This window comes from Echiichthys vipera, assembly GCF_963691815.1.
Source record: "Echiichthys vipera genome assembly, chromosome: 7".
Lineage (NCBI taxonomy): Eukaryota > Metazoa > Chordata > Actinopteri > Perciformes > Trachinidae > Echiichthys > Echiichthys vipera.
In genome coordinates this window covers 22,830,762-22,852,287 of record NC_139832.1, presented here as the reverse complement: position 1 = coordinate 22,852,287, position 21,526 = coordinate 22,830,762, and the positions used below count along the sequence as shown (strand labels likewise).

The following is a 21,526-nucleotide window of genomic DNA, read 5'->3' as shown; positions in this document are numbered from 1 at the left end:
ATAAATTTTAAAGCGTAGCTTACATGTCATTTTAAACAAGGGAAACAAAACATCAGCCACATTTCAAAGAAAAGCATTTATATATAAGAACATCTGTGGACGAGCATTGGACAAAAGTCATTTTACTTTTTAATACTCCAGTTTGGTCTAAGATACTTATGTTAACGGTAAACCGACTTTAACGTGGGCTAAATCTATCTTGAGCACAACCTGCAACTTTTCTGGGAAAAAAAGCAACAAAAAAAAAAAAGTGCTCCAGCAACAAGACACGGGGCGGCAGCCTAGAGCGCATTTGGCTCTCTGGTTGGTAGGATTCGCTGCCGATCATCCCCCGTACGGCTCCGCAGCACCTCCCACAGACGCACAGCGGCAGCGCAGCTTCCACCGACAATGATATTCAAGGCACTTGCGGCTCGTCTGCAGTGAGAGAAGAAAAGAGGAGAGAAAAGAGAGACCCTCACCTCCTCAAACAGCGAGTGAGGTAGGGAAAAAAGAGACAGAAAGCGACACAGAGAGAGCGAGAGGAAGAGGAGAAGCTGTGGAGTAAAAGGAAAGACAACAGCGGCTTGGACCTCCAGCGAGGAGTGTTTAATTGTCTGCGCTTTATTGTAAAGTGTCTAATTTCCACACAGATTCGACATGTCATCGTCCGGTAAAGACAACAGTGGTGCCCAACACGCCAATTACGTGGGACCTTACCGTTTGGAGAAGACGCTCGGGAAAGGACAGACAGGTTAGTTGGGACAGCTTGCTCACTGCATCCCCTTTAATTGCACAATTTATTTTCAGAGCGCTCCGCGGCGAGTTGCGTTCTTGGCCGGCTGGGTGTCTGCAGGTGATAAATAACTAACCGCTTAGTTACAAACACCTGCCAAGCCTTGTGGGGAATTATTATTTCTTCGGTGAGCTGACATAATCATTGTTCACACAGTGGGACGGGAGGGGGGGGGGGGGGGGTTAGGTGATGCTGCTTTATATTGGTTTGTTGGTTGTGCGTTGGCGTCGGACTGGGTGTGTATGTATGTGTGGGTATCCAGGAGGAGAGCAACGTGGACACCGTCAAACGCCGAAAACGATGACAGTGTGATGGTCTATGAAAATGAACTTTTTGTGTCCCCTGTTTGTGTGTGTGGGTGTGTGTGTGTGTCCTGTGATTGGAGCACAACGCCGTTAATCCCGATTTGCCTGATACATTGATCTATTCTTAGTCCGCAGGCAGGCAGGCAGGCAGGGAGGCAGGCGTCTCTCCTATAGGCTCTGAATGCAGTACGTGGGTTTCCTTCGATAAGGAGTAGAGGGTCCCACCTTGACAGATTACACCATGAGCTGCTGGAGAGAGCTACACTGATCTATATTCATTTACCCCAGGGGATGTAACTGGGCTTCCTTAATAAGGAGCACATGCTTTATCCCAGCATAGACAGCAATGACACTGCACTCTGTCAAAGTTACACATGCACAATTAATGGTAAAAGAGGACTTCATTCTATTAATAAATAATGCCATGTTTGTAGGCAGTGTTTGTATGTTGGTATGGCTTGTTTTATGTGTGTGATTGTCCTATACAGTAGCTCAGCCCTGTTGTCAGCATGGGTGACTGTACGGTGGAGATCCTCTGCGGCCAGTGGAGCCATGTGAAAGGAGAGGCAGGCACAGCCCCTGTGTAGGCAGGGATGGCAGGAGTGATGCAGAATGCTCTGTCACCTCAAAAAAAAAAAAAAAAAAAAGAGAGAGAGAGAGAGAGAGAGAGAGAGAGAGAGAGAGAGAGAGAGAGAGAGAGAGAGAGACTTTTCCTCTCATCTGAGAGATCCCCCCCCCCCCCCCCCCATCTGTTATCTAAAACGTCTACAAAAGGCGTTGCTTCTCCCTACCCGGTCCAGCTGGTCACGCTGAGCAACCGTGTGTGCGCGTAAATGTTTGTGTGTATGTGTTCTTGAAACATTCTCCTCTGTCACTTCATTCACCTGGCGAGCCCCCACTCCCCAGTGGTTATAAATTGAGTTTAATGGAGTCTCTGTGCCTTCCCGGCATCAGTGTGTATGTGTGTGCCTTCATAACTGATGCCCCTCTTTGACTGTACAGGACATTTTAGGTACAAATCTCCAAAATATGAACCCCCCATACTCACATCCATGTCTCCACTTGCAATGCAATCTGTGTGTTGATCTAACAGTGTGATGTTGCAGGCCATGTTCCAGTTGGTTCTTTCATAACGAATGCAGCATTAAAACACACATGCCCTTTCTCCCGCTCCTCTTATTTAATCATTTGTGTTTACAGGAGGATGTCTCACTCACAGCCAGACTCTGCTCTCTTTTCTGATAGCTCTCAGGAGTGTCTTAATGGCTGTTTATGGTGGTATACAGCTGGCACTATGGTCTGCTGGGTACAGACGTTTAATCATATGGTGTCTCTGAGATCATCCATGGCTAAGGATGTATTTATGTGAGTGTTGAGGCAGGTTTGAATGCATTTTTTTGAAGCCTACAGGTCAGCATGGATCATGACTTCAATGTCAAGCAGCTTGGCCCTCATATGTTAAACTATTTTATCAACGATGTTTCACTTTGAGACTCATTTCTTATTAAATTATATATCCAATTGGAATGCATTGAGACAGGTTTTTCAATGACATTTTCATGTTAAAAATGGGCAGCAACAACAGGGCCCAGAATTATTATGTATGTGTTATGTTGGAAAAATCATTTGGTTACTGGCGTCTGTGTAGCTAGTCCACGCCAAACCTTGTCAGAATAATGACAGTGCATAATATCTCATTCTCCCATTAACCATTCGTTAATCTGTCAGATCTATTTCCCAGGCCCCACGGAAAGGGTTGACCTGGAAACCGTGAGCGCCCAATGGGCTGGGCTCGATCATGAGTGGCAGCTGGGACTGTCCAGTGGGCTAAATCCCATGTGAGCTTTCCCAGGCTGCGTTTGGCTGGTATTATTAGAGGAGAGAAAGCGGAAGGCCTCTGGTTGATCTGGCTGTCCTGCTCAGAGGAGTGGTGCTGTTCCGTGTTTATTAAGTGATTAGGCCTTGTCCTGACACACTCTGTCACACACACACACACACACACACACACACACACACACACACACACACACACACACACACACACACACACACACACACACACACACACACACACACACACACACACACACACATGGCCACCACAGTGGTTCTGGTTTGGCTTCCTGATTTAATCCCCTACACAGCCAAAGTCTCCTCGGCTCTCACTCTTACACTCACGTGGCTCAAAGGTAGCGTGGGCCGGCCCACTCTAGCTTAGCAACTTAGCACCTTTATGTTACCGTCCAAGTTCAAATGCTTGGAAATGGTTAAATGTACAGTACTGCTACAATGCAGAGTGCACAGTTCAAGCAGTCGTAGCATTTTGGTTTCTCGTTGCAATATATTGATAAAGTATCTGCCCAGTGGACACCATTCCCTCTTTGTTAGGTGTGAACTGGGGCCTGACTGGGTTTATAGATAGGGAGTGTCTGCATGGGTGGCTACTGATTGGAACTAAAGCCACAGAAACATTGAAGCCATTTTCAAATAAAAAAAAGACAGTTATTGTTCTTGAATAGTGGAACCTGGCCGTGGCGATGTGTCTGTGGGATGGTTCGTATAGCTCCTGTACTGTTTGACTGCGTAAATAGCTGAACATTTTCATCTTACACTGTTACACTGGGATTGTGCACTTGCAACTTCTTTTTCTATCAAACACTGAATTAGCCTCATGTGCTGCCAATCAGCTTGTATGATGTGCTATATTTGCCTCTGGAGCCTTTAACCGATGTCACGATGCTATGGCAACTTGGCAACAGATGTAACATTTCTGTGTCTCCATCACAGTAGGGTTTGGAGTAACAGCCGTCATGTGTTTCAGAATCTTGAAACCTTGTTTGACAAAGCCGAAGATCTTGGATTTGTGTTTTTGCCAGTGCAATGACTTAAGAAGGGCTGAATTAGCGCTCTGTTCCACTAATGCTTGGGAAAACACTGCCATGCTTTGCCTTTACTTTGTTCCTGAAGGCTGTTGATTAGGAATAGAAGCCTATTGTATGAAAAACAATGCCTGTTAATCCAGTGAAAGTCCCTGTTTTTTTCACGAGACTTGGATATTGACAGGCTAAGAGTTGGAGGTTGATGTTTAGGGTCCTTGATTCGTTGATTGACATTTTAAAGAGTGAAATCATCTGCGCTTCGAGGGCTTTCGTATTGACTTTTCATCTGACAAAAAGCTGCCTGTGATGTTGTGTCTTGCTCCGTCTTTCTCCATTCAGGGCTTCATTTTTCTGTCTTTTTGCTGGAGAGTTCTTGTTCTGGGTTCACCAGGCTTATAAGGCTTTAAAGACGATATCCAGCTGTTTGTTGTCTCCATGTCAGCAGTAAAGGGCTGGCCAGTTTGTTACTCTCACTGTGGCTTTCACTGTTGCAGCGTTTACTTGTGTTAGTATGAGAGAGTGAAAGAAAAGCTTTTTTTTGTCTTTCTTTGCATTTATTTAACCATATACAAATTAACTGGAGCGTTCTGGGACATTGTATAGTAATGTAAAACCTTTAATTCGACGTTGATTGATAGCTGGTGAGCTGGGCATGGTTGATTTAGATCAATGGGCACTCCCAAAGATTTCCTGTCTGGTGGAAGAGATCCATACTGTTTTGCAGCACATGATATTCCTGATGATGACAAGTGAGGGGGAAATGCTCAGTCAATGCTGTCAATGAAAACCCACTTGACAAATCCACAGAAACTACAGGCATCTGTGTGCGTTTATGTGCGTGTTGCTTGTGAGCGGTGCAGGTGTTCAAACTCTCTGTGACCTGTAGCCTCTGCGCCATTAAAATAATCTTGATACCCGTGTCCAGCTCATGCACAGGTGTCTATCTGCCCTGTGGTCACAAGATTACCCAGAAAAAGATGGCAGCTTTGACCCAAAATTGGTGAGTGAGGTAAATAAATGAAAGGCTGCAATGATAGAACCATGTTTCAGTGGGCCTCTTTAGAGATTCGAGTCTGAGAAACCCTGACCTCTGTGTTAGCAAGCTGAATCAGAGCTGTGGAGCAGGAAGCCAAGTCTGCATGGTCTCAGCTGTTTGACTGTCTGGCTAAATGACAAAGCCCTGATCCCTGAGCCCTGAAATGTATCCTAAATAGTGGGAATGTGCATACGAGTGTGTCTGTGCCTCAGCTGATGCATATGTTGTCTATTTGTAAGCTTTTATGAATGTGTACAGTTCTAATGTGCATGCATGTAGGAGCGCTGTCACATCCGTGTTACAGCCTTTTCTTTACATGGCTAAGAAACTATGCCTTAAGTAAATCGAACCGGCCTGTAGTCTTTTCACTCTCTTGTGACTTTACTCAAGGTTATATAATGATGATGGTCTCTGTCATTTAGTGCTCCTCTCCTCTCATTCGCCTCACTCCATCTCTCCCCCACGCTGTCCCTCTTCCCCTGGCCGGTCAAGATTCATACAGGGATTCAACCATGTGGTAAATCAGACAAGACCTCGGTGGAATTGCATCGATTGGGAGGAATGTATGTTGCCAACGATTTTCAGAGATTAATGATGAGGAAAGAGGTGGAGAACTGGGAGGAGGGGAGGAGAGAGGAGGATGGGGGCTAGGAGAAGGAGTAGAAGAGGAAAAGGAGAAAAAAAACCTTGAACTGTGAGAGCATGAAGCGGTCTTGAACGTTCTGACGGCTGTGGAGGTTATTAATTAAGGCGAAGTATTGATCGCTCTCTTCATTATTCTCCCCTCCCCCCGGATTTCCATCTCTCTATTGCTGACCTCCAGAGGAGAAAAGGGCTCAATCTTTAGATGGGAGGTCAGTGAATAAGTGAAGGACTGCTGGGAACAGTCTCTGTGACCGTTCATGACTGAGTGTGTGTATTTATGTGTGTATTTTCTTTTTTGGACAGGCCCCATCACATCCTATTTGGGTTTCATCCTAACTGTCAGTGTTTCACTGCCATGTTATATAGTGTGGAAAATCAGGCTAGGACGACATGGTTCTAGATTCCATTTTCCATTATGAATACCAAAACACGCTGTACACACATACACACATCCATGCTCATACAAATACAATATTTTCCCCTCACCCTGTCTATCACTGAGGTCCCCGGCCCTGCTTGGCTGCTGTGTTTCGTGTAATGTGTTATCAGCTCATGCTATTAAGAATTTCATTGTGCTATTTTGTGCAGCAGAGAGAATGCAAGCTGAAAAATAGCATTTCTCTACACAGGTGCTTCAAATTGTTACATTTATATATGACTTCACATTGTTGCTTCAATATGCTTGGTGATTTGCTGCTAGACATCTTTGTACCTGGCCTGCCCTAGTCTTTGTGCCAGTCAGTCATTCAGTTGCCACATCTCCTGGTCCTTGTCAACACACATTTAAGACGTACAGTATATTTAACGTCTGTGCACAGAGCAGTAGGCTTAATCAGCCTGTTTCTCTCCTCTCTCACCCAGCTCAGATTAACCCTTGCTGAGCTGCCTTGTCTGGCTCAGACTGTGAGAACGCTGGGTTGGTTGCCAAGGTTGGTTGTCTGGTTGTCATGGTTTCCCTGCTTCTTGCTGGTTCCCAGTCTGCCCTTATGAAGAAAGAAAGAAAGGGAATTCTCTCTCTCTCTCTCTCTCTCTCTCCCTCTCTCTAAATCATCCTCTGTTGCTTTCCATGAGTGCAAGTTTGTCTTTATCTGACTTATTTATTGTTTATCTGCCTCGCCTCTGCATGTGAGGGTAGAAATGAGTGTGTGAATGAATGTATGACTGTTTTCACATGTGCGCTTTATGTGTGTGTGCGGTGTGCTTGTGCGTGTGCTCAGACATACGGTCATGGATCAGACAGGCTTCCCCTGCACTGTGCTCTGCGCCGTGCGCTGTGTTCCCATTTAAATCTGGGAGATTAGCACATGTGGGGAGCCTCGGCTTTAGTTGCTGTCAGCTCAGCTAGCCTTGGCAGGCTGTCCTCAGATCAGGGGGGGAGCTCTATGCTCATCCCCCCATTGCTGTCTGCCCTGCTGTACCTTATCCATTAACAAATAGATGGGTGGGCCAGTGACCTTGACTTTGGTACAGTTTTCTAACTGCTGCAGCACAATTGTACAATTCACATGGCAGCACTTATAATAGGGATGCCTTACAAGATATACATTCAAACAGTAAAGTTTACAGTATGGTGAATAGATTTAGGAGTTTAAATGTAATATTTATTGACATATGGATAATATGTTGTATTCAGGAAATACACAGTAAAGCAGTTTTGATACTAAATAAATCTAATCTAAAATCAAGTGTAAAGTTGAGCCAGACCTAGATATCAGTCGGCCAATATTAATGGCAGATATTGGTCTGTCACAGAGATATCAATATTTTTTGATATTGGCGTATATATTTTCACGATATGCACGGATATGAAAACCTTTTTTGACAGAACTTAAAATACAGAAAAATGGTGTCACACAGCTATTTTTTATTTGTTATTATTCTTTATTTTAATGTATACACAAAAAAACTATCAAAGTAGTAGTAGTTTAGTATCAAAAGAGTTTACTTAAATATATATATTTAGTCAAATTGGCCATTTTACTTTCTTACTTCATTTTCAGAGTGAATGAATGACTTTTAAAATTACATGAAACAGTGCCTTTGCTTCAGCAGACCTGCTGGCAACTCCCCCTGGACTGTTTTCCAAGAAAAAGTACATGAATGAATATGTTTGCTCATTTACTGTGTGCAGCGCATTCCAGATGGCAGGGCCAGGGCAATTGTTATGCAGTCCCTGTTTTTCACTGCCACCCGCTCTGTTGTCAGCTCTTTAGGCTATGAAGTACAATGTTGCCCATGCCTGAAACACCTGAGATGTGGCTTGGCATGTCAAGTGAAGCAGACAGCCCTCAATGAGATTAGTTTAGATGAGCATGACTGGTCACAAACCAACAACCTGCGATGGCTGCTTGTCTCTGTGGCACTGACTTCTGACACCTGGCCCGCCTAAAGAGAATTAGCACTATGTTAGCCAGGTTGACTTATTTTATCTCAGCTGGGAACATCAAGGAGTCTGTTTTTCATGGAAAGAGGAAGGAGGGCCGGGTCAGTTTGCTATTCTGATGACGCTGGTGAATGTTGTTGCCAGTTTACAGAAAAACCACCTGGATCACAGGTGTTACTGCATCAGTGGTCCAGCCAAGACAAACTGTTTCTTCTGTTTGCTTTTCCTGCGTTGCCACTTCATCAGAGAATGGGTCAGTGCTCTGAATCTGCTGCCAACTCAAATAATCTGTCATCAGGAGTCATGACTATGTATTGGGATGAAATCAGATCATAGGGAGATGTCATACTACAAGCAATGAGTCCAGAGTATTTGTGTTTTCTCCTCATCTGGCCTGAATTGTAGGTTCTGCCCGTGGTACTTTTAGAGCTGCAATGATTAATCAACTAATCGATTTAGGTGGCAATCATTAAATCAATCGGCAATTATTTTGATAATTGATTCATCGTTTTGAGTGAATTTCCCCATGAATCCAGCTTCTCAAATGTGGATATTTCCTGTTTTTCTCCTCCTCTATGACAGTAAACTGAATATCTTTGATTTGTGGACAAATATAAGACATTAGAGGAACTCATCTTGGGCACACTGATCCACATTTTTTTTTTTTTACCATTTTCTGACATTTTACAGACTAATTAACTTATCAAGAAAATAATCTACCGCTAAATTGATATTGAAAATTATCGTTAGTTGCAGCCCTAGTTACTTTCCTCCAAATCTCTGGCCTTGTAGTGCTATACTGGTTTGTGAACGGATTTCAGTATAAATCTTTTAACACCACATTTGGATTTTGCCCTATTTCTGTTGGCTGACAATTCACCAGCAAACATTCAGCTTTTCTCACTGTACTGTGATGTGACCTCTCTTAATTGGAGGCTGCTGCCCTGATCTTTAGTAACTCTAAAGATCTTTAGTAACTCTAAAGATCTTTAGTAACTCTAAAGATCAGGGGCTGTATTCATTAATGTATTATGCATTATCAAACTTTTTCCACTTTACTGAAAGTTCTATAAAATCTCATGTGACCTGATCAGAAATCTTACATCAATTCACTAGTCGGTTTGAAAAACAGATGCTCGACAATCTAAAACTCTTACTCCATCCTGATGTGAAGAAGGAAGGAATAATCCATCAGTGAAACGACCTATTGGCCTTTTACGGCCCAGTGAGTGAGCTCAGCACAATTTATCTCTGTAACTTGCTGTCTTATTTTCTTGTTTTTGCTCTTTACTTGCCTTTTGCTCAGTTTTCTCTGCTTTGGTGTCTTTCTTATGCATTGCTATCTTTTTTTTGCACTCTTTCCTGACTAATGGAACAGATAATAGAGTGATAAAGCGATGAAGTAGGGGAAGGTTTCATCTCTTTATTCCAGATGGTTGACTTTTTTTTTTTTTAAATTCATCACTAAAAGCTGCTTATTGCTGGGGTGCTTTGCTGCTATGTTTTTTGCACTTGTGTGTTTGTGTGTGTGTGTGTGTGTGTGTGTGTGTGTGTGTGTGTGCTTATCTGAGTGCTAGTGTTTTACTGTGCACTACATGGTCCTGTTTTAGAGGCTCTCTGCCGATACATAACAGCGTCTGAGAGCTGTAACTCATGGGACATGGATGAACATGAGAGAGACAGAGGAGGAGGGGAATCAGGCTTACAAAAGGAGTCAGTTTCTGAGTGAGAAAAATAGTCACAGCAGTATAGCATCTCTCAGGGTCAGTGCCTCTATTCTCATTCAAATCCAGCACATACAACCACACATCCGTGTGTGTGGTTGTGTGTGCTGGATTTGAATGATAAGACACTCAGACAAGTAGACACACCAATCTGTTGATTGATATGAAACGTCATTCTGTCTGGGATGTTCATATCACTATATACCTGCTGGCATACCTCTGTTTATTTTCTTAGTATATTGATGGTGGACAATTCCAGATGAAAAGCAGGAAATCTGTTTCTTATAACCATCACATTAACGTGTGTGTGTGCGTGTGTGTGTGTGTGTGTGTGTGTGTGTGTGTGTGTGTGCGCATGCGTGCGTGTGTGTGTGTGTGTGTGTGTGTGTGTGTGTGATAATAAGTGTACTCCTGATGCCAAAATCTTCAGTTTTTTGAAGTACCGTATATATTACATGCCTAAAGTACAGTATATTGCTAACATGTAAAATGAATATCAAAGAGATCAAGTGGGTGTATTATCTACAGTTATTATGACAGTCTGCACGCCCCCGGTTTGGAGAAGCAGGCAAGAGTCCTGGCACACAAGCCAAGCAATGTACTGCTCACCTAAGATAATCCATATCAGTGTAGTATTTAGAATATTTTCACCGCTTTATCCTGCCGTCAGACAGTCTTTTCCTTTGGGACAAAAATTTCTTTACTGTAGAGCTTCCGTAACAGTTGATCTGTGGCGGTGCACGGCACTATTGAGCTTCTAGGAATATAGTTGTATAGGAATCTGATAGTTGTGCTACTATAATGCATATATAATGCCGGTTTGTGTGGTTGATTAACGGGGCAGATCAGCTCACACGCACTAGACACAGATGCCTCTTTTGCTATTGGAATGCTGGCACTCTGTGTGAAGTCACATGAGGGGTGGCTTTACTAGCCTTGGCTCGGTTCAGTGCGAATGAACAAAGCTGGCGTTACGGCGTACCTTCATGGTGCTGTTTGCAGAATCTGTGTGAAAGGGTCTACTTTCTAATCAGATCTCGATGCATTGACCATCACAACAGCTCAAAAATATTCAAGGTTTTTATGAAATTTTATATATATATATATATATATATATATATATATATATATATATATATACCGTATATAGCAATGTACTTATATATTTATATAAATGTACTCTGATCAGAGTGCTTCTTCAAGTAATAATAATAACAATAATGTGGAAACTACGTATTAACAGGATATGATATATCCTGAGGGTATATAGGGATATAAGGGGGTCGTATTCCGATGGGACTAGTTTTACCTGAGGTTTTTTTTCCAGATCGTTTTTCATTTTTACTGCCATTCTCCGGAATAATTACTATCATGGCACATTCGGACAGGACTAAAACCTGTGGTAAAAATGACCTTACTTCATGTCCCCACATTAAACTAATCCTGTCCGAATAGGGCTTTAGTGTGCCATCCATGCTGCCACCCTGTGCTTCAAGTTGGTCTCCCAGACGCACAGCTTTTCATGCTTCAATCTTTTCTGTCTGAAGCAGCTCTGAAATGTGCCTGTCGATCCGTTGGTAGATCTCCTTCACGTCATCCATCTGAATGACATGGTCTGACTGTGGTCTTTTTCTCGTTGTGAGAGAAATGTGCTGTGCTTTTTAGACTCTAAAGGAATCCCAGCTCGCCCTCTGACTGCAGCAGAGCTCCGACATCATCAGTGGAGGAAATGCACCCACAGCAGGAACAGTACGCAGCCTGAGAACACACACACATACATACATACGAAAACACACACTTCCCCATGCCTTGAGGACATTTAGGAAGCTTTTTCCTCTACCCTTCAATCCTGTCCTCTGTTTAAGTGAGAGTTTACCTGTCTGTGCAGGCACAAAAAATATTTCATACAGTCAGTAAATAGAACGCTGTATTGATGCAGTGACTTGCATATAAGTTTGTAAAAGCTGGCGGCCTCAGTGCTTTGATGTGAAGAGTCAGTAACCATAGCAACTCAGAGACACATTTAATGTGCTATTTCAAATGCTGAGGGCATGAGTGTGGCTCTGCTCAAGTAAGTTATTATTTAGGTTGGTCAGTTGTGTTTGCTGTCCTCAGTGGTGTTTTGATGTATTATGGTTTGTATAATGAGAGCATGAATGTGAGCCAATAGTGTCCATGTCCATTTGTCTGTGTCAGTGTCTCCGAGCACACAAGCCTGTGTGGGTTTTAGAAAAACTGACGACATATGCAGCCCTGCGTGTGGCACCGCATGACTCATGTGAGTGTATTATTATGATCATTATGACAGTTACTTTCTCTTGGTGTAATGCACTCTCCACCCATTTGCTTTGATGGACATGCAGTAGCAGCTTCCTCTGGGTTTATTTCGAAAACAGGGCTGTAATAAAACCCTTTTGAGCTACATTTGCTTACTTTAGGTTTTTCTGTTATTTTTTCTTTTAAATTATTTTTCTTTATTTCAGCTGAGTGCTTCTCTCAAGAAAATGTTCTCTTGATGCCTCTGAGAAACATTTAGTTCACAGCAACAGACTACATCACGCAGTAATGACATTGTTTTAGACTAATGAGTTGAGGATGAGTTACCAGCTTCACTTGTTCAATAGTTGATGAAAATGACTCATTGACATTAAAGGTGCAATGTGTAAGATATAGTCGGATAGCTTAAAACATTATAACATGAGCATTGCCAACAGAGTGTGAGAAGTAACAGTTATTACTTTATGTCAAAAACGTCTACGTATGTGTTGCAGCGATGTCTACTGAAAATGAGCATGCTAACTAGCTAGCCCAGACCTATCACTGCAGCATCCAGTCTGCCGACATGAGACCAGGTTGTTGAAAAGGGAGTGGGCGTTGGCGAGAAAGATGCTGAATACAGCAGGTTTATGCAGGGCAGCTCTTAGCCTAGCCTGGATCCCTCTCTCTGCTGGGCTGTTGGTCTTCGTGTGCTCGTCGGTCTCCGCTGGGATTTAGCTAGGCCGTTCCGGGAGCCTGCCCATTGCAACAGTCTCTTAAAGCTATGATCTACCTTCTGAAAATCAGTTGAGCCTCTGAGACAGATTTGAAAAAAGCATCCTGCCCCCCCAACCGAACCCTTACCCTCAGTGTTCCACGATTCCTCCCCCCGAGCTCGTATCCCCTCCCTCGCCTCCTAACGACATACAGAGCCAGAAGCCGGCCGGCTAAAAACACATGGCTAACGTGTTCCAACTGTGTTGACATAGCCATTTATCAGAGCGGGACATTTACAGTCATAAGCTAGTATTGGCACAGACTAATGAGGGCTATTTTTGTAACATCTACCACAATAAAATGCAAAAATGATCTGTTAAACGAAAAGTCTGCTGTCTCAGAATCTGTTTTCAGTCACAAATACTGGCGTAGCATTCTTTACCAGTCAGAAGAATCGCCAATGCTGACTCGTCCCTATGTAGGTCACATTTCTGCCTTTTCCTTGGTCAATGGTACGTTTTCTTCTAACCTTCGCTGTTGGGGCGAGCAGAGGCCGCTTGCTGCTCTTTTCCTTTTCCATGGTAACAGATGGTAACATGGTTTACAGAGAGGGAGGGGGAGTGAGAGGGGACAAGGAGGGATGGCGCGGAGCAGGTTAGACGAGGGGAGAGGAGAAGATTGGATGGAGGGTACGAGCCAAAGGGAGCATCGCGGACCGGGTGGCTCTCTTTGGTTTATTTCTATGCAGGCCTACAGCTAGGGTTGCCAACTCCCTGAAAAAAATAAGGGACACCTTATTGGCAGGGCCAGCTGGCCCGGCTGCCTTCATTTTTCCTGGCGTAGTGAATCTTTTTAGCCCTTTTTTATACTATTTTATTCAAACCTGAATTGAATTAGATGCATATTTGAGTGATATAAACACATAGAAAATAAATAATCATCAGCATTTTTTTAATGCAAAATGACAAAAATTAACAGAATAAAATAAATATCTTTTCTGCTTAACTTAAAACTGTATTAATTAATATAAAACAACCCAAAGCAGAACATAGTGCACAATTAATGCAACAAGAAAAGTGCAAACATAAAGTCTGAGCAAAACTTGTAAACAAAAAACACTTGTGCCTCAAAGGCCGTGACTGTAGCCTACAGTTGTAGTCAGTCTATTTATTGTCTTCCGTCTGTACTTCTTCTGAGCTCTTGCTGCAGCCATGAGCTGTTTGTCTTTCAGTGTCACAGAGTAAAACTCTGAGCAAGACATTTCATCATTTAGAGTGACAATGAGCTCTCCTTTAATTAATTATTATATATAATGTTATTCATCAATGTATTAGTTTGATGTATTATTTATCTACTTAATGTACTCATCTAGCAATTGTACTTATTGTACTTGCTTATTACACAGAAAATAATATTGTTATATATTTCTACACACAATTCAGACATTCATTGTACTTTCCCATATTAACCTTAACCAGAGTGTTAAAATCATTGTTTACATACCATATCTGCCTCTGGCGTTGCCTGGAAGACAATAAATGGGTCTCGGGTTCCCCTAGTTTTGGTGTCCCTTATATTTATTGTGTGCCCACTGCCCACCTCTGGAAGCCTGTCACTTTAGGTCAGTTAGTCCACCATGTGCTAAGGGAAAAGTTACAGCGCAGTGCGCTTCATAGATGTTTTCGTGCACTTTTTCCACCCATGTTTTTCTTCTAACCATTCCTCTCTGTATTTTTGCTTTCTTTTCTGTTTTTTTCTCGGAGGAGTAGTTGCATTGCTGCTAGAAGATGTACCGCCCGAGACCTGTTAAGTACTATCGGCATCACTGCCGTCCATGCTGCTTTGTTGTCTTCCGGTATCTTCTTCGCAAGCAACAATACCTTGACCAATGAGATGAGTGGGATTCTGGCTCGTCATAATCGTGTGTGAGTGTGCTGTCAGCTCATTGGTCACAGAGCAGGAGAGGCTGAGAATAAGTTTAAATTTTCTTATAAGGTGCCATTTATTCATTCATTCTATTGATATTTGACATACTACTTTTGATTCTCACAGTAATACGGGACAAAGTGCGTCCCTTTTCAGCTTAATACGTGACGCATACTTTTGTTTCTGAATACGGGACGATTCCGTTTTCCGGTTGGCAATGCTACCTACAGCTGATAGACTGAATGGATTTTTTTGGTTCTTTTTGCAATTCATATTGTGTAGATCGGACTACAGGACGATAATCGCTGTATAAGTGATGTTAATAATAATTACCAATATTCCAAACGTAGAATCTCAGTTACATTTTTGAGGACATTACAAGGTTTATTGTGTGTTTATCAGTACACCATCTTGAATAGTGAAATGCTGCCCCCTGTTTTTGAAGCATGTGCAGAGTAACTACACATTGCACCTTTTTTTTAAATGAACAATTTATTAAAATGTATTACAGAACATTTCAAGGGAAATTGTGCAAAGAAGATTGTAGAACAAAAACCATATTGGTCAGTATTCCTGTAACAAAATAGCCTAATAAACAGCAAAACTATCATTCTTTCTATAATCTTAGAAATTATCATGGTTAACTTTAATAGGCACGCCGCCACCTACTCCTAGGTTCATATCTCAGCATCTGTTATTCCTACGTGTCTTGCCACTTGGTCCCTTCTTGAGCCTCTTTCTTCTTGTTTCCTCGATTCCTATTCCCCTTTCATTTTCTTTAGGATGATTCGATCTCATTGGCAGAAATTTTGGGTTGGATCAGCCAGATTTGTGGGTCTGCACTAAAGCAGAAGAAATTCAATGAAATCTTTACATATACTCCCTTGCAGTATTCACTTGTGATTCGCAAACATGCAAGGTCTTGACACATACAGTATGCATGTACTCTCATTTCACTCGTTTCGAATTTAAAACGCATATAAGCAAGTATGAATGTAAAACATATAGATATACATACAGTACAGTAAACATTAAGCACATATACTACAGTGACTTTGGCTTTATCTGCAGGTATAATGAGCCTTTTAGTGCATAAATGGCCCCATCTTTTCTCCCAGAAAAAGAATAGCATTAAAAATAGCAAATCAAACACACAAGCACTTGTGCATATGTGTGTAAATGGTTTAATTTAATGCGAGAGGAGACTATCATAGTATGTCTAATGGAAGAAGCACATCCTGTGTTGGCTTTATGGGCTAGAGGTGGTAATTGCTTGTAAAGAGGGATTGCAGCAGAATGTACCATCATCATACTTCATGTCGCCAAACCACAGGGGAAGATTGCAATGGTAATTGGTCATTTATATCAGTAAAAAAAAGTATGTGTAACTTAATTTTTCCCATTTTATCATCTGTCTTCTTTCATGGCACTGTGTATGCCATTATTTTATTTCATAGTGAAATGCTTTTAGTATGTTTGGCAGCATAAACAGTCATGAGGAACTCCATAATAAAAAAACTGTGAAATGGTATACATGTCTACAGATTAGACAAGATGGAGAATAACACAATTGATGCATTGGTAAATGCCACCATTGTATGTATGCATGCTTTTGTTCTTGTATTGTGTGTGATTTGTCTTGTACTGTTTATGATGGTTGTTGTTTTCTTTCCCTACAACAGTCCTTCTTAAATAAGCTCAATTGAAATGGACTGAATAGTTAAATGCATTCCACTACTCCATTCCTTCTAATGGGAAATTTAGAGGGATGCTAGATTTTTTACGAGTCTGCCTTTAAAAGTTTAGTGGCACTGACGAGATGCCTTGTCTTCGGTGTTGGAAAGGGGGAACATTAGGTGTAGCTGGCTCATGTTTTTAATGCCCTTAAGCTTGTGATTGTGTCTGTTCGACTTGGGCTGATTAGACTTGCATGGGATCAGAATTTATTACTCTGTCTTCGCCAGTGTCATTATACTTCAACCTCTTATAGTCACTCCTTAATGAGACTTTATGAAATATTCAAACCTTTACCTGGAGGAGCTCAGTGCGTGTTTGTCTTTGTGCGTGTGTGTGGTGTGTGTGTGTGTGTGTGTGTTCCCAGCTCCTGCGTATCCCTGACTGTGGATCAGCACATTTTGATCTCTATTTTATCACTGACAAATACAGCTAGACAAGAGACGGACGCAGGAAGACATTAACACACACCTGCAGACAGACAGGATTTTAGTAGGCATCCTGATGTGTTATTCCAGATTTTACTATAGCGCCTGATGACGAGTCCAGGCTTCATCAGGCTCATTAAGACAGAGAGATGTTCTTGTTGGCTGGGTGTGTGTTAGCTTTAGCCTGGGCCTCCTCTCTTTTTATTTCATTCTTTCTTTCTCTGTCTGTCTCTCCTTGAGCACAACACTAAATCAAGCAGGCCATTTAATTAAAAGACACATTTTCTCTGCCCTAAATACACCATAAATAGGCCGAGGACACCAACACAAATGCACACAAGGTGCCTGTCGCCTTCTTTTCTAAAACCTATAAGGTAGATTGTATATCAGTCTAATGCAAAGAGAGACGACCTGAACTTTGAGAACACCACCTGATTCCTCATGCTCTTAATACTCCCACTTGTCCAGGAGAGGTAGTTAATAAACCCCCCTCGTCTTGTTTGACTTTAGGAGAAAGCCTTCCCTCCTACCCTTGTCCCCTTTGAAGAGGTCTTTAATGAAGTGCTCTTGTTCCCTGTGAATTATACTGTAGCAGTTTCTATGTCACATGTAAGAAGTCTCATGTATGAGGGCACAAAGATGAGAGATGAGTGCCGAGAGCTCACCGAGGCCGTCCCCCGGGGCCCAGGATGTGTGTCCAGACTACAGAGTGATTCATTAAGCCAGTCCCAGGACTCACATCAGCCCTCTTCTGGTCCACACAGAAGCCCCCTGCCAGACGTGGCCCCTGCTTTTACATGTGCCTCACACATATGTCTCTGATGTCTCACGGTGTTGCTTAGAGTGGTTGGTGGAGAGGGGAGAAGCATCCTGTATCTATCTGGCCGTATATAAGCAGTCCCATATAATGTGTTAACTGATCTCCCTTTTGGGTGCTTTCATAGTTTAATGACTAAAGCAAATGGATGGTACTCATTTCAAAATCAGCTTCTGGGCAGAATGTATTTGAAATGTATTTTAAGGCTTGAAAATAAGGGTATTGTATAAGCTTGGAAGTGTGTTGGATTTTACAGGCTTCGGTGCGTAAATGTGCTTTCAATGTAATGTGAAACACGGAGGTTTCATTGCACCCAGGGCCACTTTGCAGCCCTTGGAAAAACTCACACTCAACAATACATGCACCCATATACCCCTTCTGGTATGTGTACATGAATGCTGAGGTTTACTGTGGGGTATAATCAGAGCCAGTTTCTCGAGTGCTAAGGATCTGATGAACTAGGTGAAGCTGCTTTGGCTATAATGCCGTTTCCCACAGAGTGAGTGAGTGAGTGTGTGTGTGTGTGTGTGTGTGTGTGTGTGTGTGTGTGTGTGTGTGTGTGTGTGTGTGTGTGTGTGTGTGTGTGTGTGTGTGTGTGTGCGTGCATGCGTGTGTGTGTGTGTGTGTGTGCGTGTGTGTGTGTGTGTGTGTGTGTTTAATCTCTGAGGGCCAGAGGTGATGGGGTCAGAATGGAGGTGCCAGTAGAGCTAATGACAGTGATTAAGAGGAGGAATCTAAGGGGTTTAACCTTCATCAGGTTCTCCCCATCAACACGCTGCTCCCCTCAGGGCATCAGTAACCTTATCAGGGTTGAGGAGCGGAGCAGAACACTGCTGAGAAGAAACCATCTGACAAAGGTGCCCTAATAACTCCAGCGAACATTCTTCTCGTCTGTCCTGGAATCACTGTCTTCAGGTTAATGGCTTGATAGGATCACATTTTGACTGCATGGAGGATCGACTTTATTTCTTTCACACAATTTCTAGGAAGTTGAGCTTCTGTGTGTGTGTGTATGTGTGTTTGTGTGTGTGTTAGATGTAACAGGTTTATTTGAAATAATGTTTATCCTATAACACTACAATAGAGGCACTGTCCCAAAAGTGTAGCCCTTGTTCATTTTAAACTTGCACAGCTAGTTATTTCAACGGTCAAATATGTGGCAATTAGCAAAAGCATTAGGTGATGGATCGTCTCATTTAGCTGTGCGGTGCAATGCAGGCAAAGTTTTAATGTGCCTTATAGCCTGTGTTTGTTTGCCCTTACGCCTTTGTCATTTTGCAAGGCTGTTATTACACTTTATAAACAAAAACAAATCAAAAACAGTCTCTAGGGGCACATGACAATAGCCCACTTGTCTGTGATAGGAAAGGAAAATAGTGTTTGCATTATTTGACAAAAGCAATATTTAACTTCCAAATTTCTTCAAATGTTAATAATTTGCATGAGCGATTAGTCCAATTATAATAACACAAATAATAGCCTGCATTGACATTAGTTCAGCCAGTTAGTAAAAACAAGTTAATTAAGCCAAGCCACATTAGCCTACGAGATATTATTTTATTTGGACATGTAATAGCTTTTAAATTGCCTGACTGCTCACATATTTCCAATCAAAAATTGCAAATGATCCCCATCATATTAAAATCACTGGTAGCCTTGCTTTAATGGGGTTCCCCTGAATTCCCCAAGCCTGTAGTGATATATGAGTTAAAACCACATCCTCGGCTAAGGGGTGAGACCGAACTAAGAGCTGAGGTCTTTTTAATGGATTTTACCAACCTCATTCTTTTTTTAAAGGTGATTTTTCTTGCTCCACTCCCTTTCTTTTCTCTGCCAGTTCCCTCCTCGCTCCCCCACCTCCCTCATTTTCATCCTCTTCTTCTTTTTTTCTGCCTCCAAATCTCCCTCTCTGTCCTCAACCTCTCCCACCACTTTCCCTGTGTCTTTCAGCACTACCAGGCTATTTCCCTCTACCTCCATCTCTCTGTATTACCCTTTCTCAGCCTAATGGGATCACCGGTGAACATGTCTCCCTCTCTAGCTCTGCTCTCTTAGATATCCTCACTTATCGCTGTGAAGTTAATGAAATGGAGTACAGGAGTGACCTCTCCCTTACCTATAGTATCATCCCAGCCCCCTTTCTTTTTAATATCTCTATTCTTGTGTCCCTCCTGTTCCTTCCCCCTGACTTTGGATCTTTATTTCTTTGGGTGCACTCCTCAGAATACTGTAAGAAATATAATTTCACTCCCTTCTCTCCTGTCTTTGAATCTTAATCCTATTATTCGCACACAATCAATAAAGCTGTATATTGCAATTCTTCCCTTTCATCTGAATTGTTATCTTCCACAATCCTTTTAAGTGTTCGTATTCAGCAGCCTTACTCGGTATTGAAATGGAAAGGCCTGGATGCACATAATGTCTGCTCAGTAAGCACAAACACCACCTGCCTGCCTACTCCCCCGGCCTTCTTTAATGCTTTCTAGTCTCTCACAGGCAATATTAGGCTTTTATCAGTGACCTAGTCCGAGTGTTTTTGTAATGCACGGAGTAAGAGGAAGTCTGTATGTATATAAGTATTGTCAGGTGTGTCCGTCAGAAATGTTACACATGGTGGAGTATCCCACACAGACGGCTTTGTTAGTGGTGTGTGTGTGTGTGTGTGTGTGTGTGTGCGTGTGCGTGTGCGTGTGCGTGTGCGTGTGTGTGTGTGTGTGTGTGTGTGTGTGTGTGTGTGTGTGTGTGTGTGTGTGTGTGTGTGTGAACTGTTGAATTTGAGTAAACAAATCCTTTCTGTCCCTGTAGGCGGACACAAATAAGGACTGTATTTTTCCCATTTGTATTACATACATACATAAAGAAATGACACATTTGATTCAATTTGAAGTTCTCGATACATTCGGTGCACTTTGTCTTCATTTCCTGTGGAAGGGAGAAAGTATGCAACGTTCACAAAAACAGCTCTTTTAGAATAATAAGCTGCTATTTCCTATATTAAGGTGCGCGCGCAATTAATGGTGAAAGAGGACTTCATTCTCTTAATAAATAATGCCATGTTTGTAGGCGGTGTTTGTGTGTTGGTATGGCTTGTTGTGTGTGTATGTGTGTGTGTGTGTGTCCACTGTTTGATTGGGCTCTATGAGAATAATGCACAAATGCTGCCTGCAGCTTTGATCATGGGTTAGTAAATTACTGTAAGAAAATATATGTGTGTACTCTTGAGAAATCATCTGTCACAAATCCACTTTACAGATTCTTAATATACTCACACATAGGGCTGGGCGATATGGCCAAAACTTTCTATCCAAATAAATGTCATTTCATATCTGGATTATGATATACTGTAAAGGCTGTTATGTTAAAGCACGTTTTCTGGTCACTCAGTAAATAAATAGTCCGAAACAACCACAAGGTAAACCCTATATACTCCTGTGTGAATTAACGGATAATGCAACAAATGAGAAATATTGAGTATTACCTCACTTTATTATTAACTTTAGAGCAGGATATTAAGCCAAAATATTTCACATCGGATTTTCTGAGAAATTAGAGTTAGTATGTGCTTGTTATTATAAATTAAGATGACTTTATTGTGTATCACGACTGAGTTCATTATGATACAAGTCCTTTGAAAGACGGTAAACATATTGAATTATCGCCCAGCTCTACTCTCTCTCTCAGACACACACACACACACACACACACGCACACACACACACACGCACACACGCATGCACACACACACACGCACGCACGCACGCACGCACGCACGCACGCACGCACACACACACACACACACACACACACACACACACACACACTCTCTCTCTCTCACGGAGCACATGCAAGCACACCACATGCACTGGCACACCCGGTGAGTTCAGACAGCATGTCAGCATCT

The 21,526-nt window shown here is 42.3% G+C and overlaps 1 protein-coding gene across 1 annotated transcript in view; it reads left to right on the top strand.

The window, feature by feature from the left end:
• Nucleotides 1–639: 639 nt before the first annotated feature.
• LOC310949780 (serine/threonine-protein kinase BRSK2-like) overlaps nt 640–21,526 on the top strand; it is a gene marked incomplete at both ends in the record, with an annotated part of 184,653 nt that continues 163,766 nt past the window's right edge. Inside the window, one exon of the mRNA XM_083917329.1 lies at nt 640–733. Within this exon, the coding sequence (XP_083773455.1) occupies nt 640–733 (94 nt within the window). The remainder of the gene's footprint in view (nt 734–21,526) is intronic.